At 34.8% G+C, this 17,118-nt stretch overlaps 1 protein-coding gene across 1 annotated transcript in view; it reads right to left on the bottom strand.

The window, feature by feature from the left end:
• LOC111046958 (mitogen-activated protein kinase-binding protein 1) overlaps positions 1-17,118 on the bottom strand; it is a gene marked incomplete at its 5' end in the record, with an annotated part of 142,318 nt that overhangs the window by 81,127 nt on the left and 44,073 nt on the right. The window contains 3 exon segments of the mRNA XM_039443242.1: positions 12,305-12,412; positions 14,133-14,392; positions 15,674-15,859. Coding sequence (XP_039299176.1) covers positions 12,305-12,412; positions 14,133-14,392; positions 15,674-15,859 — 554 coding nt within the window.

Here is a 17,118-nt window from a genome sequence, read left to right as displayed (position 1 = left end):
TATGTATGTAAAATGAATTAATAAATAATATTATTATTAGCCCCCCTTTCAAAATTTCTGTTCAGAAACCATCCCAAATATTCACACAACATATTCCCAAAGTTTCATGCCGTTATGTCAAGTAGGTTTCAAGTCTATAGGGAACAAACAAACAGACATTCATTTTTATATACTGTATATACATTTACATTCGGCTTAAACAAAAGCCTCTCTAAATGGATGTAGAATGATAAGGTTGAAAACTTTTAGTTCTGTTGTTTCAACATTTTTTTTCAAATCACTTTCAAAAAGTTCATGTAGTACCTACTATTGTGTTTGAAACACTTCTGGCGCTATCATAGTTTCACCACTATTCTATTCCACAGTCCTATCTCTTGCAGTGCATTCTAGCCGCGATGCCAATTATTATGATATATCAGGGCCATCGCAATGAATTGCTGTCTCGTTGAGTAATAATTTTATGGAGTCTGAAGTGATCACGGTTTATGTTTTGCTGATAAATGATATAAATAGGTATTGTTGCTGATATTTACTTTTTATAATAAAGTAAAGAGCTGGCTTATACACGTACGGGATAGGAAAATTATGTTTTCCTCCACCTACTGTCTAAAGTACTTACTTTACTCCCTGAAACATAATACTAAAGTGTCACGTTTTCGCTCTCGGTAGTAAAAAACAGAAAAACTACCTAGGGTGGAAAAGTGACTCCATTTAAATAACATGGGAAGCATCTCTATTTTAAAAACTTACATTTTAATAGGCAAGAAGGTCTAAGCTCAGATGAGGAAGCATATAGAATAGTCAGTCATTGAGCCAACTAAATTCAATACCTCAACCAGATTTGATCAACATATGAAATATATGTTTGTATGCTAAAATTATTACAAACTTCGTATCACTATACTAAAAAAATGTATATTTTTTATATTCCATGCTATTCAAAATACCAGCCAACGAATATTCCTTATTAACTAATCAAATTTGAAACGGGAACTTCATCATAGCTGTAGTTGTGGCGGCCATTGTTGTTACAACTTTTGCCGACAGATAGCGCTGTCGGCAGAGAACTGTGATTACAAGCCAGCTGTTTCTATTTACTTTTTAGATTATGTTGTAACACATTGTTTTGGTCACGTACGTTTTTAAAAATTATTTTATTTGCAGTTTTTATAAAAATATAGGTGGAGGAAAAATGTTGTGTATATCACGAATGAAAAATGTTTTTTCCCCTCAGGAAAATTGTTGCCCTCGGCTTCGCCTCGGGCTTCAAACTTTTCCCTCAGGGAGAAAAAACAGCACTTTTCACTCTAGATATACAAATAACTATAGACGCATCATCACGTCTGAACTACTGGACTAATTAACTTGAAATTTTGCATATAGATTCTCAATTAACCAAGGATGGTTATAGGCCTATTTTCAATTCTTCAAAATTTTATTACGTCAAGTTTTCAGTTTGTCAAGTTTTAAAATAGATCCTTGCGGAGCACGGGTTTCTGCTAGTACTCAAATTAAAATTCAAAAATTATTTATTTCCCAAATAATTACAGAAGTGTTACATAACACAAACGTATTATAAAATATGCAAGGAAACCCCCCTACAAGACTATCCGTCTGTGTGTAGGGGGGAGTTCAGTACGGTAACAGTCTTTCACACATCAGTTTAAAACAATAATAATTCCTACATATTTATCATGCACCTAAATTCTAGATAATTCTAAGGATTTAATTATAATTTCACATCATTTGACATAAAATTTGATTGATTATTCATTTATTCATATGTATTAACAGATTTCAAGAGATGCATGAACCGCAGTGCGTGGGTCCCTGATGAATTCCCAGATAATCAAAAAGAAAAACAAAATTTAATAGAATGAAAAGTTAAAAGATTGAAGTAAATGGGAGAGTGGGACAAGGAAAAATACAATATCTTAACAATCCAGACTAGAAAAAAGATAACAATATGAAGGAAGTGTAAGTTGGTTTATCAAACTTTGGGTTAGATTGGATTGATTATCGTGCATAGCGGGATCGAAGTAACTGCTCGGACATCTCCCAGCCAATATGGTATAGCCACCTGTCCACCCTCCTCCTGTACACCGCCAAACTGCATATCTCTGCTTCTTCAATCTCGTCAGGCACATTCCTATAAAGGACGTGCGCCAGGTAAGCAGGATTTGTCAGTTCCGAGCCATGTGTCAGCTGGGGAATTTCAAAGTTATAATTGGATCTGAAGCGTGTTGAATAGATATTATTGATAGCTTCTCCTAAGAGCTGTTTTGTATTTTTTTATGTGAATTAACAAAGATTTAATAAAAAACTGTCTGACATTTAGAACTGGAAACTCTGTGAATAAAAGAATTGTTGGATATCTGTAATCTTTTTTTAGAATTGTTTTTATAATTGCCCTTTGAGCGGGCTTCTCCCGCTTTCTTCTCTCGTAGACTTTTCACCTGGCTCATATCATGGAACCTGAACGGATGCTGGGCCGCACCACTCTTCGCCATCACCTTGCAGTCCGTTGTCCACACCGAAGTCAGTATTCTTTCTTTCATCAGTTGCCTCGATGCGTTAAATATTTCTTTTGTTTCGGGCGTCAAGTGGTCGTTTATATAGACTGGTGTATTTGGAAACGAACTATTCAGGTCCCTGGCAGATAGTGAACCTATCTGTCTTCTAGCTGCTAACCATAGAGATTTAGTGCACCGAGACGTGAATGAAATTACTATAGAAGGGGCCTAGTGTCACCTTTCGTTTTCTGGAGTCTGTGAGCTGCATTTATGTCGGCGTAATGGAAGTTCACGCGCAAAACATTTGCAATTGCCTGAGTAACTACAAACATGTCCTTATAAGTTAAAGGTACACCCGACACTATTATGTTGTTTTTTCTAGTGTGTTGCTGCAATTCGATCAATTTACGATTAACCACTTCTAAGTTATCTTTCAGCAGTTGGTTTTCACAGCGAAGATCTTCGACTGATTGACAGTTTTTTTTCACACTTCTCGGTCACTTTCTCAACGCTATCTTTGATGTCCTTAATTTCTTGTGTACTTTTTTCTATATCTACCTGGATTTTCTCTAACTTGGCGTCGTTATTGTCCCACCTTACCTTGTTCTCCTTCTTGAAATCTTCAATCGCTTTCAGGATTACGTTATTTTCATCGTTGGGATCGGCTGGCGCAGACCACGTTTCACTTGAACATTTCACACAGTTCCACTTTTTATTCTTTATGATAACACAAAAAGAATGATATTTAATTTTAAAGGCTGGGCATGAAACACTCTTTTTCGAGTCATTAATATTTATTAACTTGTTACAGCTGAAACACTGTTCACTCATGGTGTTTCACTAGCGGTAACTACTCAGAGATATTAAAAATATGAAAAGTAGAAAAAATATTAGAGTTTTAGAATTTCTTGGTTAAGTAACACCAGGAGGCCGGCAAAAACAAGTTACTGAACTGTAGCTTTGCTGAGCGATAAACGGTGTGACTCCATCGGCTGCCCGATAAGAACTGAAGCTACTTTCAGAAGCTCTAAAAATAATGAGTGAGCACTACGAGATTTTATCTTAAATTTGCACCTGAAGATGTGTTAAATCCCGAAATGCATAGTTGTTTCAATTAATGTTTAATGGTTTTGTGATTTAAAATAATCAATGTTTTTTTAGAAGTAAGAGGTGTTTCTATAAAACGTACTCTTATCATTTTATTTCTATTATTATAAGTACCGTAGCCATTGTTATTCATAATTATTCAAGATTATATCTAATTGTCATGTTCTTTCAGATGAGTAATAAAATTATAATAATAATGATTAAACTGTGAAGTTTGTATTTGAGATTCTTTGACGCAAGAATTGAGACAAAAGCACAGCGAGCAAGCGCGTGTCTTAATATCTCACGAGTACTTTTAAGACGAAATACAACAACTGTTACATACACTATTTTATCTACGGCTACTTGAATACAGCAGTCAAATTATAACATATTATATTATTGATTGCTATAATAATAACAATAGGTGAATATTTACAGAAGAAAAAGAATCAATGACAAAAAATGAAGTGAAAAATATAAAGTGGTATGAAAAACAATCATTAGCCCAAAACTCGTATTCCTATTGCAAAATTGAAGTTATGATCAAAGTTACCTCACACATTACATTAAAAAGTCAATTATCAATTTTTTCAATGCCCCAGAGCTGTATTCCATACATCCATATGAGTTTCAGGATCTGCTTGTAGATGAGAATCGTGTTGTAGATAGAAATAACTGAATTTCGGCCCATCAATCAGTAGATTTTTCTATACTTTAATCCTAATTCTTCTCTATTTTTCTCCTCGTGTGCTTTTCGACGCAACTTTGCATCCTGAGTCATGCCTACGTTTATGGCCTCGTTAGCAAATGGAACGAGCAGTTAGTAATGTAACATTTAAATGTTCCTATACTTCCCCAATTATATATTGGTGATGATTAAATTGAGAGCGCTGACTCTGTTAATATGCTAGGGGTAAATTTTGATGAAAGGCATGTTGATAACATGATCAGGAAAATAAGTAAAAGTCTCTTCCTTATCAGAGATCTGGTGAAGCATGTTCCACAAAACACTGTTAAAGTGGCGTACTTTGCTACATTTTATTGTTATGTTGTGTACGGTATAGAGCTTTGGGGTTACTTCAAAGGAAAATATTTAAAGAGTATTTGTACAACAAAAGAAAGCGATAAGGTATATGGCGGGGATCGGATACAACCACCCTTGTAGAGAAGCATTCCGATCACTATCCCTACTAACAGTATCCTCTATTTACATTTTCAGGCTGATTGTGCATTCTGTCCAAAATAGAACGAATTTCCGAATTAGAGCCGATACGCATTCGTATAACACTAGAGGGAGAGAAAACTTTGTAACTCAGCCTCATAGGAGGAAATTATTTGAGAGGAAGCCTAGCTATGCAGGGTGCAAATTCTATAATAGACTTCCAAGCTTTTTGAAACTATTATCCACTAACAGTGGATTGAGAAAATTCAAAGCAAACCTTCGTAAATTCTTAATAGAAAAAGCCTATTACTCGGTGGATGAGTTTCTGGGAAACCATCCTTGAAGACTACTAGATAAGTAATGTAAATTTTTATATATTTGTTATAACTGACATGTTATATTGTTAAAAAATTATTTTTTATGTATACATATTATTTTACATAATTATTTTTTATTTATTACATTTTTATGTATATTTGAATAAAGATGATTGATTGAGCTTCCCATTGATGGATAACGGAATTTGTCCACATTTTCTGTTGTTGAAGTTGATATGGACAGACTTAGTCTCATTTATTTTGATTTTCCACAGTTTGGCACAACTGGAGATTTCATCAGCAGCATCTTGAAGTTTCCTCATAGATTCCTGACCTTACTTGCTAAGAGTTTAGTATAGCTGAGTCATCAGCAAATGTTGAGAACAGCACAGTAACCAGATGTGACTCCTTCCGTCTTGTTAATTAAACTGTCGGGTCTAATTATGAATTATAAAAGAGAAAACTTCTTATGATATACTATGCTTCAAATATAACTGTCACATGAGCAAAACTGAGAATTCTAGAAAACCCGATTTTGATTGGTGCATTTCATTTTTTCTTAGGATGATTTTCAATAGTGAGTTCTGTATTGTTTTTAATCGTCTTAGAACATTTGTATATGCAGCAACCCAAACCCATAATACCATATTGAAGCAGAAACTGACCAGGAAATAATATACTTTTTGTGTAGGTAATGTCAAAACAAATTATTCTAACAATAGTTTTTATCTTATCAATTCGGTTCTTTAATACTATGGAGCCACTGGAGAGGTTTATGATCAGTTGGAATTGGAAATTTACGTCATATAAGTAGGGCCGAAAATATTTACTACACCACACAATAGCCAATAGTTCATTTTCTATAATTGAAAGATTGATCTCATTTTTGTTCAATGTCCTTGAAGCATAAGAAAAAGGTGGATCTCTACCATTGAAAATCCGTGAAAGCACTCCTCCAATAGTAAAATTGCAAGCGTCAGTAATAACTATAAAACTGCTTATAAAAATCTAGAAGTTGCAATATTGGACTGTTGTGTAACATTGCTTCTAGTTTTTCGAATGAATTACTCCTTATTGAAAATTTCAACCTTTGCACCTTTTCAAGCAGATACCACATTGTTACTTGTAGATTTCCTCAATTACTGTATTGATGCGATTGAGTCTAGTCTGGTGAGGCGGTATCACTTGTTTTGTCGACATCTCCAAGGCTTTCGACTGCGTTAATGTAAAACTGTCGTAGTCTCACCAGTTGAAGAAGGTGACTTGGACACCGAAATATTCTTATTATGTAAGTTTCCAAGTGCTTTTAAGTATATCTAAGCCATGTTTTCTGTATCCACAACAAACTCTTTTCCAACTATATCACTAATTGATCATTTCTATATTCACAAAATGAATATTAATAAAATCTGCTATCTTTTTAGGATTTTGAACAGTCTCCCCCCTCATTCTCCAAACTCTCAACTTTTTTCTGTCCCTTTCCCTGTAAAACTCATTTACTACTTTCCAGGACTCTTACGATTTATTACTGGCCTCTCCTATCCTTCTGTTATACCAAGAAGCTCTAGCAAGTGCAAAATTGGTCTTAAACAATCTTTTAGATTACTTGTAGCATAATATTATTATCATTTGTTTTGACGTTTCGCCATTATAACAAATGGCATCCTCGGAGCGCAGTTTTAGCTACACTGACTCATGCGTGTGTTTGGGAGTTCTTCCACGTGGTCGAAGGGAGTACCTCCTCCCTAATTTTGCAATCACCCCCAAAAACTTACCACATGAAGAAATAATATCAACTATTGAACCAAGTCTTAAAGAATTCGAACACATTGAAGCAGAAGAGATCAGACAAGAAATCTTTCATATTTTGAAAAAATCAAATTCTCCCAAGTCCAATTTACCGAAAGAAGAAATCACAGCATTGGAAAACCTTTCTAGAAATCCCTCCATAGTAATCTTACCAGTTGACAAAGGGAATTCTACAGTAGTTATGGACAGAACAGTATATAACGAAAAACTAGAAAATATTCTCAAAGATGCAGCCTACAAGCCGGTTTAACGAGACCCAATAACCTACCTTGAGAAAATTACGAAGTCAAAAATCAAACAATCCGATATCAACCCAGATACCCAACTCAAATTAATTCCGAGAGAGAAATCTAGTAGATACCCGAAAATTTATGGTCTTCCAAAAATACACAAGCTGGATACACCACTCAGACTAATTGTGAATGCTATTAACTCACCTACCCACAAACTTGAACGATTCATAGCCAACCTCATTCAACCAGTTATAGAAGAATCACAATAATATGTGAAAAACTCCTATGATTTTATCAATCAAATCAAAGACATAACCCTAAATTCGGGGGATATACTAGCAAGTTTAGACATCATTTCCATGTACCCCAACATTCCTGTTGATGGAGCCCTAATCATCATGAATCAAAATGCACAATTTTCTGAATCAATTATTGACCTGACAAGCCACTGCCTGAAAAATACATATTTCACTCACAATAACCAATACTATAGACAAATTGAAGGAGCCCCCATGGGATCATCCCTCTCTCCAGCCATAGCCAATCTCTTCATGACTCATTTTGAAGAAGAAGCTCTCAGTAGAACAAAACTGAAACCAACCCCTTGGAAGAGATATATCGACGATGTCTTTATCATTTGGCCTCATAGTAAAGAAGAACTTTTCGAATTCCTTAATCAGCTGAACCAGATACACTAGAATAGTTTAATCTTTCGATCTCTTCATCTCACGGACGAAAAAAAGCAAAGAAGAGGAGATCAAGACAATCAAATCCATACTGAAGTGTAATGGCTACAATAATAGAATAATCGAAAAATCATTGAAAAAACAACTGACACCTCCAATCCCCAAAGAAAAACTCAAGGAAGAGAAAGCATTCGAAAAAACCGTCCTTCTTCCATACATCAGGGGTACTACCGACCGTATTGGAAGAATACTAAAAAAACATAAAATCAAACCAGTCTACAAACCTCTCCAAACTATTTCGAAATTTCTAAAGAAACCCTTTCAGAGATTAGAACTAGAAAATCAGAGCCTCTATAGTATTCCCTGCCTGAATTGTGGCAAGATGTATGTAGGTCAAACAAATAGAAGAATATCAGCCAGGATAGAGGAACACAAATTGAACATAAAAAACAAACAATCCACTTCAGCCCTTACAACCAAGAAAAAACACAGGTCACAAAATGAATTTTAAGAATTCAAAACAAATAGCCAACATTCAAGATTTTCAGGTTAGGATTGTACGAGAGGCCCTAGAAATAGAGAAACAAGGGAGCCTTAACAAAAGAGATGACAGTACAAATATCTCTTCCCTTTGGAAAATCATTCTCAACACAGCACAAAAGCCAGACACTTCTCCGGGAATTTCATTCACTCAGCAGCGCCAGGAACACGTGGAAGGAGAGGGGAGGAGGTACTCCCTTCGACCACGTGGAAGAACTTCCAAACACACGCAGGAGTCAGTGTAGCTAAAACTGCGCTCCGAGGATGTCATTTGTTATAATGGCGAAACGTCAGCAAGTAGTGAAACTGCTTATCGGATGTACCCGGTTGATATATTAGCATGTTCATCCATCCGCGAATTTTTAAAAGTTAATATATATTATATATATTATACTATATTATATAATATAAATGTCCTTATGATATCAAATCAAATCAAAATCGTTTATTTATCTTTAATAATATTTAATAATAATAACAAAAGATAAAAACTTAGAAATTAGTAATACATAATAATAATAATACACAGTATTGAACTAAATAATACAATAAAAATAAGGAAGGTCCCCACAAGGTTAAAAAACCTGTGCGCAGAGGCAGAGTGTTTGAAAAATCTAGATATTTTTAATTTTCAGGAAAAAAAGATGAAATAAATTAATTCAGTGAAAGGAAAGAATAAAAAAACTGAAAGAAAAATCACTGAATTTGAAAAGAAACTTACTAAACTTAAAAAGAAACTAAAAAACAAGAAGAAAGAGTAAGAAGGAAAAGGGGAGTAAGAAAGGATAGGGGAGAAGGCAGAGGGAGACCTAATAGAATTAAGTTTTGTTTCTCAAGATTAATATTGGAGAGAATAAGAGAAAATTTGCTTAATAGTGACTGCTTTGGCAGCCACTATTTAAATTATTATGTCATTCGAAGCCAACCACTCATTTATATCTCTTACCAGCTTTTTACTTAACTTATTGGTGATGAAATGACGAGGGATTTCAATTATGAGTTTTGATACAATGTATGATAACTGTCTTCTGCAAATAGATAAATTAGTGTCAGCAACCTGAAAAGTAATGGATGAGGGACGGAGATTGTATGTAGATTCACGCAAATTGAATAGATCTTTATGTTTGTTCATATAAGTTATGAGAATTTTAATATACAACTGCCTTACAGTTAGAACCTTGAATTCAAAAAAAAATATTTTCACTCGGATAGCGTCTAGGCTTTCCTAGTATGGCTTTGATTAGGGTTTTTTGAATGACAAAAATTTGATCTGTATGATTAGAATAAGATCCACCCCAAGTTCTAATCCCGTATCCCAGATACGGGATACCCAGATACCGTATATAGGCAAAATATATAAGCTTTGAAACCTCTTTGTCACTAACTTGGCTAATATTACGAAACTTACTTATCCAATGTTTAAGTTTATTACAAGTAGTGTTTATGTGGACATTCCATCTTAAATGTTGGTCAACCATTATGCCAAGATATTTAACATGTTGTTTGTTGTCTTTTCAACAAGGACGGTAATTTGCAGGATTTGAAGGGTCACCCGTTTTATGTAAGGGAATAATATTTGCTTATTTTAAACTATCTGGAAAATGACCCTCTGAAAAGCATCGATTTATTATTATTGGCAATGGTCTGAAAATAAATGACCAAATAATTGTTAAGCATTTATTGTTAATTCTGTCAACACCTGGAGCTGCGTTAGTTTTCAACGATTTAAAAGTGGTAGAGACTTCATTTTCATTTGTGGGATTTATGAAAAACGATTCATTAGAATTCTGTAAACATGAATCCTTGAATTTGTTACCTGCAGTTGAGATATATATTTTATGTATATATCTATATGTATAATATTAATATATATGTCCTTAAAGATCTGTTCCATGTCGTCTCCTCCAATCCCTCTACCAAACTACTTTTCCAGCAACCACCCACCCTCATTTATAAGCAGCCTCCCAACCTCAAGAAACAAATCACTCACCTCTGATGAAATCCCAACTCCACCTGGTACCCTACCTTGCAAACGCCCCCGCTGTAAAACCTGTCCTATCACTGATTCTTCCATCTCCTTTACCAGTCCTATCACCAACTACACCCACCAAATCCATCAATCCAGTAATTGCATCTCCAAAAATTGCATCTACCTCCTTTCGTGCAACTTCTGTCCTGCCTTCTACATAGGTGAAACCACCACTGCCCTAAACCTCCGGATCAACAATCACAGGGCTTCCTTTGGAAATAATACTTCCCTACCCAACCCTACCCATGGCTCTGAGCACAACAAGAACTTTGACCAATGCTTTAAAGTCAAAGTCCTTGCCACCCTCCCTCCCACAGCCCCCTCCATAGATGTCAAGACGAAAGAATTGGATTTTATTTGAGTGTTTGGAGCTGCTTCCAGTCCTGGTCTCAAAAGACAGCAATAGTACCATAGCTATCAACTCTACACCAGCTATTCAATTAAATTGAAATGAATTTCATCATATAATAAATTTCACAGCTATCAAATATATATTAAATGTTCAATAAAAATGAAAAATAAATTTCATTCAAGTTCAATTCTACAATTCCTTTTTCCAATTTTAGTCTAATTCTTTTTTGATTTCTAATTTTAAATCTCCTCTTTTCTATCAATTCATAAGCTACACCATTGGATTTCAAACTGCAGTCTGCTCGGTTTAGGAAGGGAACTCAGTTCCCGAAAATTTCCGTTTCTAATGTAAGTTTTCAAGTGTTTTCAATCTATTTATGTCTTGTGTCACCTGTTTTAATTTATATTACAAACTTAGAAGTGTTTTCTATATATAGCACTTAACAGAAAACACTTTTAAGTGTTTATATATATTTTAAGTGTTTTTATATTATAATATAAATATAAACAGGATAGACACGACACGGATAGATTAAAAACACTTAAAAACTTACATTTAAACGAGAATTTTCGGGAGCTGGGCCCCCTTTGTCAATCTTCCTGGGCCCCAGGAAGTCGATTTTCAATCAACCAGACTTCCTGGTTGATTGACAAAGGGGGCCCAGCTCCCGAAAATTCTCGTTTAAATGTAAGATTTTAAGTGTTTTTAATCTATCCGTGTCGTGTCTATCCTGTTTATATTATATTATAAGACTTTAAAGTGTTTTCTGTTAAGTGCTATATATATATATATATATATATATAATATATATATATATATATATATATGTGTGTGTGTGTGTGTGTGGTGTGTGTGTGTGTGTGTGTGTGTGTGTGTGTATACTATTGGATTGCCTATGACATTTTGTGCATATGTTTTATTAGTTTTAGTCCCAGTCAAATTCGTATTTTTTTCAGTGGGTTTGGAAATTGGATTTTGACCACCTGTGCTCTTATGAGGATTAGTTTTATTTTTGTGTGCCTCGCTTCGGATTTTCTTTAGTTCAATTGCCACAGTGTACCCTCTGTAACTTGCTGGATGAGCCTATCCACAATGAACACGTTTTTGTGAAGCATTGGACTTTTTGCAATTACTTTGTAGAATGCTTTCCCGCATACTTTACACGTATTGGTTCCATATTGCAGTAATTTTTTTGTCCATAGACTTGGAATTGCTTACACTGAGCTAACAGCTTTGCCTTCTTGATGGCTTTAACTTCCACAGTCTTGGTCAGTCTTCGATTCGGAAATTTCCCTAACATCTTCCATGCAGTTGAAGGATCGGAGGAACACGTCAAGTGGCTCTTTTATCTTTTACTTGAGTTTGTTGTCAACGTCCAGGACCTTGTAGCCTTGTCTCTTCAAATCCTCTGTTATGGAATCAGGACTGCATAAGTGATGAAGTTTTTTTCAATGTATAAATAACGTAGAACAATGGTTTTCACAAACAAGAGTTCTACACTTCAATGAAATGTTTACAGTACACTCCCATAACTTGCTGAAAATGTGAATGATATTGAATTCAGGATACTTTACCTATAATCATTATCAGTTGGAACAGTATTTGCATTTGGATCCAACATTTCAAGTGACCCTGATCCAAAGTTTTCAGCTTCAGAAATTATACCGATGCCATTCAACTTCCTGCACAAAACAAACAAAAATAATTATATTTTCTATAAGCAGATTTTTTTTCAGTAAATAGTCCATAGCTTATATGCAATATGAAGTCACATACTACAAGTGGAATGATGTTACCTTCTGAAAACTAATACGGACGTTTATCATTCTCATTACACATCACAATAGTTAAGGCTAGCCTGAGTTAAATAAAGCGGCTTGTGGATAGGAAAAGTAGAGTCAGTTTTATAAAAGCCAGTGTTTATTATTATGTTATCCTTCACAGTCATAATACAATCTGACATTGAAAATATAAATAGAAATACACAGATTCTGTCAATTCAACATTGATCTAAACCATGGTTTCATGGTCACATATTTTAATTTCATTATTGAACGGTTCTACAATATCAATACTGACTCTTTGGAATTTTCAAAAATAGAAATATACAAATCACAACGTGTCAGTGCATTCATTATGTCACGCACATCCAAATAAACATGTATGTAAAAAGTGGGGTTTTTATATTCGTTGTGTGGCTACCGCAAGTCACGCAAATGTCACTATTTACATATAAAACATATATATGTAAAAACAATACTCAACCCCATTGTTGGAGCTGACTGCGCATTAATTTCCTTATGAATCAATTAATAGTTTTAGTGGGTGAAACCTATCTGGATGGGGGCATGGAATGGTCAAGAGAGAACAATACCCCTCCTTCAACGCCGGTGGAATGGGAAACAATAACTGTCAACCCAAGTCAATGCTTAACCAATATTGAATAATAGATCTCTTTATGCCCCCATCCAGATAGGTTTGGCAGCATAAAATATATTTTCAAAACCTACTCCAAAATCCAACACTCTGGTCCGCAACTTACAACTCGACATATTATGTATTGTTAGAAAAATATCAAGTTGCACTAAATAATTAGTTTTATATAGAAATGTATAAGTTCATCTGTTGAATAAAGTTTGGTATAGCTATTCTATTATAATTGTTCTTTCATAATATTAGAATTGGATCAAAATGTTGTCCCATAATGATGAAATTCAACTGTTCTTATAAATGAGCTCTATTTTTCTAAATTTAATAAGAATGACTTAAAAATTCTTTTTGAAACAATTTGTGTACATCTTTGATAACCTGACCTGATACGAGTTATAGAATCGTTATATCATTATACTAGAATCATATTTGCGTGAAACTCACCATTTGGTTTTTACCACACGACGGGCATATCCTTTGACTCGAAATTAGATTGTACATTAATAAGAAGTGGTAATGCCTTCACGGTTCAGATATCTGTTGCATCTTGATAAGCTTTGCAGGAGCTCCATGTTGCACCAAGAGCTACAGAATATAGACTGTCTAATAGTTGAAATTATAACTTCGATGAAACTGTACAGACCACGGAAATGGGAATCCACGAGTAAAAGTCAAAGTGTGGAATAACGTCACTAAACTTAACAAGATGGGGGTATACGCTTCATTGCACAAGGGTCGAGAATGTGCTAAGTCTACCTGCCAAAGGGTCTCGTAGTTGTATTGTTCTCGCTTTACCGTCCCATGCCCCCATTGAGATAGGTTTTACCCTTTTAGTTACTTCTACTGTTCTACACAATTACTCTACGAGAGCACTTGGCTCCCGAACTCTAGTTATTCGTTTATTGTAGTTACGGTGCGAGAATAAAGCGTAAATTTTAAGTTTGCAATTAGTCGAAATGCGAAATTACTTACTTGCCAGCTCTTGCAGCTTGCTGAGACAGCCGTGCATGCATAGTGACGACCAGATCATGAGGAACCTTCCAGACGAATATGCAGCCATCACCCGACGCAGAGATGAGTCGCCTGCAGTCATTAGTGAAACGCAGACCTGTGGCCAGCTCTGAATGGCCCAACATTGTCGCCAGGCATTCTCCCGAGTAATAGTCGTATATGCACAATGTTTTGTCCGTGCAACTGCTCGCTACAATTATTCCACTTGGATCCAAACTAACCTGTAATTTACAAACCAACCATCAACTACTAACCTGTAATTTACAGACCAGCCATCAACTTTTAAGCTATCATTGAATGTATTTACGAGAGTAAGAAAAATATTATCCACAATTATTTATTCATTTATTCTGATGCGTACATAGGTCACAAGTATAGTAATAATAATAATAATAGCTGGGAAGGGATTGGTGTCGTGGTCGCGCTGATAAGCTATCGATAACATAAGATAAGCTCCATGCGATTGATATTCTGGTTGTAAGAGTTACCACTTGAAAAGCCAACTCCTCTAAATAGAACCACTTATCTGAGTGGTTCGGAGCCCACTTCAAATAAGATACATAAATAGATAGATAAATGACTTCAAATCAAGTTTATCAAGTTGTGACTTTAATCAACACTTTACAATAAAAGTGATGTGGGCGAAATTGAGGCAATAAAACCCCTCTTCCATTTAACCCACGATTATAAGTTAAACATAAAAATAGTAAATATACTTTACAATTCAAAACTAAATGATAATTAACAATTCTAACGAAACAACTAAATCAATACACTACAAGCTGTGGATCCATCATATCTCATCATCATCATCATCATCCATTATATAACCAATGCACAAGCCTAAAGCTCATGAGGGCGTCATCCTCAGAAAACAAAATATTATTGATAAAATTATCAAAAGTATAGATATATGTTAGTTAATAATGGAAATAATGTAATGTTCCACGTTAATCATGCATGCTTTGAATGTTCGTGTTTATAACTGTGCAAGTTTCTAGCTGCTAGTTTAGTTCCATGCTGTTATTCATGACAGCTCCACTTTTCATTTATTTCATTTGCACCAAAAAGCATCGTTCAGTGATACGTGCTTTATGGTCGGTAAATGTATCAGAGGTCAAAATTCACAGACAATTTTCTTTACAATATGGGAAGAGTATTTTTCAGATTGATTTCTACAATGATGCAGGTTTGATGCCTAGTGAGATCCAACTCCCCGATTTTGCCACAGCGGAGTGTCTACAAATTAGTTTTAGCCCCTGATACACTTTCCGATCACAAAGCACGGATCACTGAACGATGATCTTATTGGGTACAAATGAAAAGTGGTCATCATAAACGGCAGTGTTGATGAAACTGAAATTGTACAGTTATAAACACAAATATACAAATTATCATTAACGTGAAATAGCAATACTGCAAACAAAAATATACTTATCACAGAATATTAAGCGAATTGAATATTTTTGAAATTTGAAATAGAATAAGAGAATGAAACCAACCTTAATTAAGGAACCATCTTCACCAACAGAGCCCTTGAATGTTTTCGTATGTTTACCACTATTTATACTATAAACACGAATGTTGCGATCTTGACAAGCAGTTAAAATATGCTTTTGCATACAATCTACTTCCATATCATACAGGGTTGTTTTTCCTGCTGCATTATGGCCTCTTGAAAATTGCCCCTGAAAACAAAAGTAAAAATAAAAAACTATTCATTTCATGAAATGAATGCTATATTTCATTCACATCACATTGATTGAGGTTTTCTTATAAATACAGGGTGAATAGTTTGGGAATGGCTTCATATTTAGTATAAGATGATAATTTGAGGGCAAGTGTAATTGGGAATCCTACATATACACTGTGTCCCACGAAGAGGTTCACACGTTTCATTTTATATTACATGCCCATTCATGCACCGAACTTTTTTAAATTTCACACAGTTTACAAAGTAGGTTCTAAAAATATTCTGGGAAAATTTCAACACCCTAACCTTCGTAGAAACAAAATGGCGGAATATTGAAAAACGAACCTTTAAAAACATTAAAAAGGTGTTTTTGGTTTTATAAAATATTTCTATTGCTGCACTTTAGGGCAATATGACTTTTAAATAAAAACCTAGAACATAGCCTTATGAAAATCCTCAAAGTCAAAAATTATTCAAATTGAAACCCAAACACAGCAACACACTTGTTCGGGATTGAGGATATTGAAGAAATAAAAGGAGTAGAGAATAAGACTGTATTAAAATGGAGGACCAGAGGAAAGGGTGAGGATACCACAAAACGCGATGCGAGGATAAAAATAATGAAATTTATAAATGAATCTAAATACATTGATATTGTTCCTTTTCACCATAAGTAGTTGAAGCGTTGGTTCGTTGGTGTGGCCACACGTAGCGTCGATGATAAATGTCTTGAAGCACTTTTAGGTATTTCACTATTTGCGGTAAAAGGTCGGAAATGAGGTGGAACAATATTGCGGGAAGGATTGAGGTATGAATTACGGTTTGTCACGGCCGGTATAATAATTTATCATAATAAGAATTAAATGAGGTTTTCCACAATACTGGTAATAATAAGAACGAGAGCGGTTTAGAAGTTTCTCCTGACGGTCACTTACTACGAATGCAAAAACAGGGACGCTTCCACTGAACGCATGTGCTAGATTACAAAGAAAGGGTAACTGCGCAACCACAAGTAACTAACTGAGGGCTGGCGGCAAATTACAAATGAGCTTAGGACTCTCAAGCTACAATAAAATGGTAATACTAAATACGAAACATAGCGGGGGCCTTGAATCCTCCTAGGATTCAACAATAACAAAATAAAACTACAACTGGAGAATAATAATAGAGTTCATGATACTATTTACAAGTATGCCAAACTTGGCATTAAAATCACTCGAAGTTCGAGGGTAGCGGAAACAATTTGTGTGATGG

This window comes from Nilaparvata lugens, chromosome X, assembly GCF_014356525.2.
Source record: "Nilaparvata lugens isolate BPH chromosome X, ASM1435652v1, whole genome shotgun sequence".
In the NCBI taxonomy this organism is placed as follows: Eukaryota; Metazoa; Arthropoda; class Insecta; order Hemiptera; family Delphacidae; genus Nilaparvata; species Nilaparvata lugens.
Note: the sequence above shows the minus strand (reverse complement) of the source record. Positions and strands in the feature narration are given on the sequence as shown.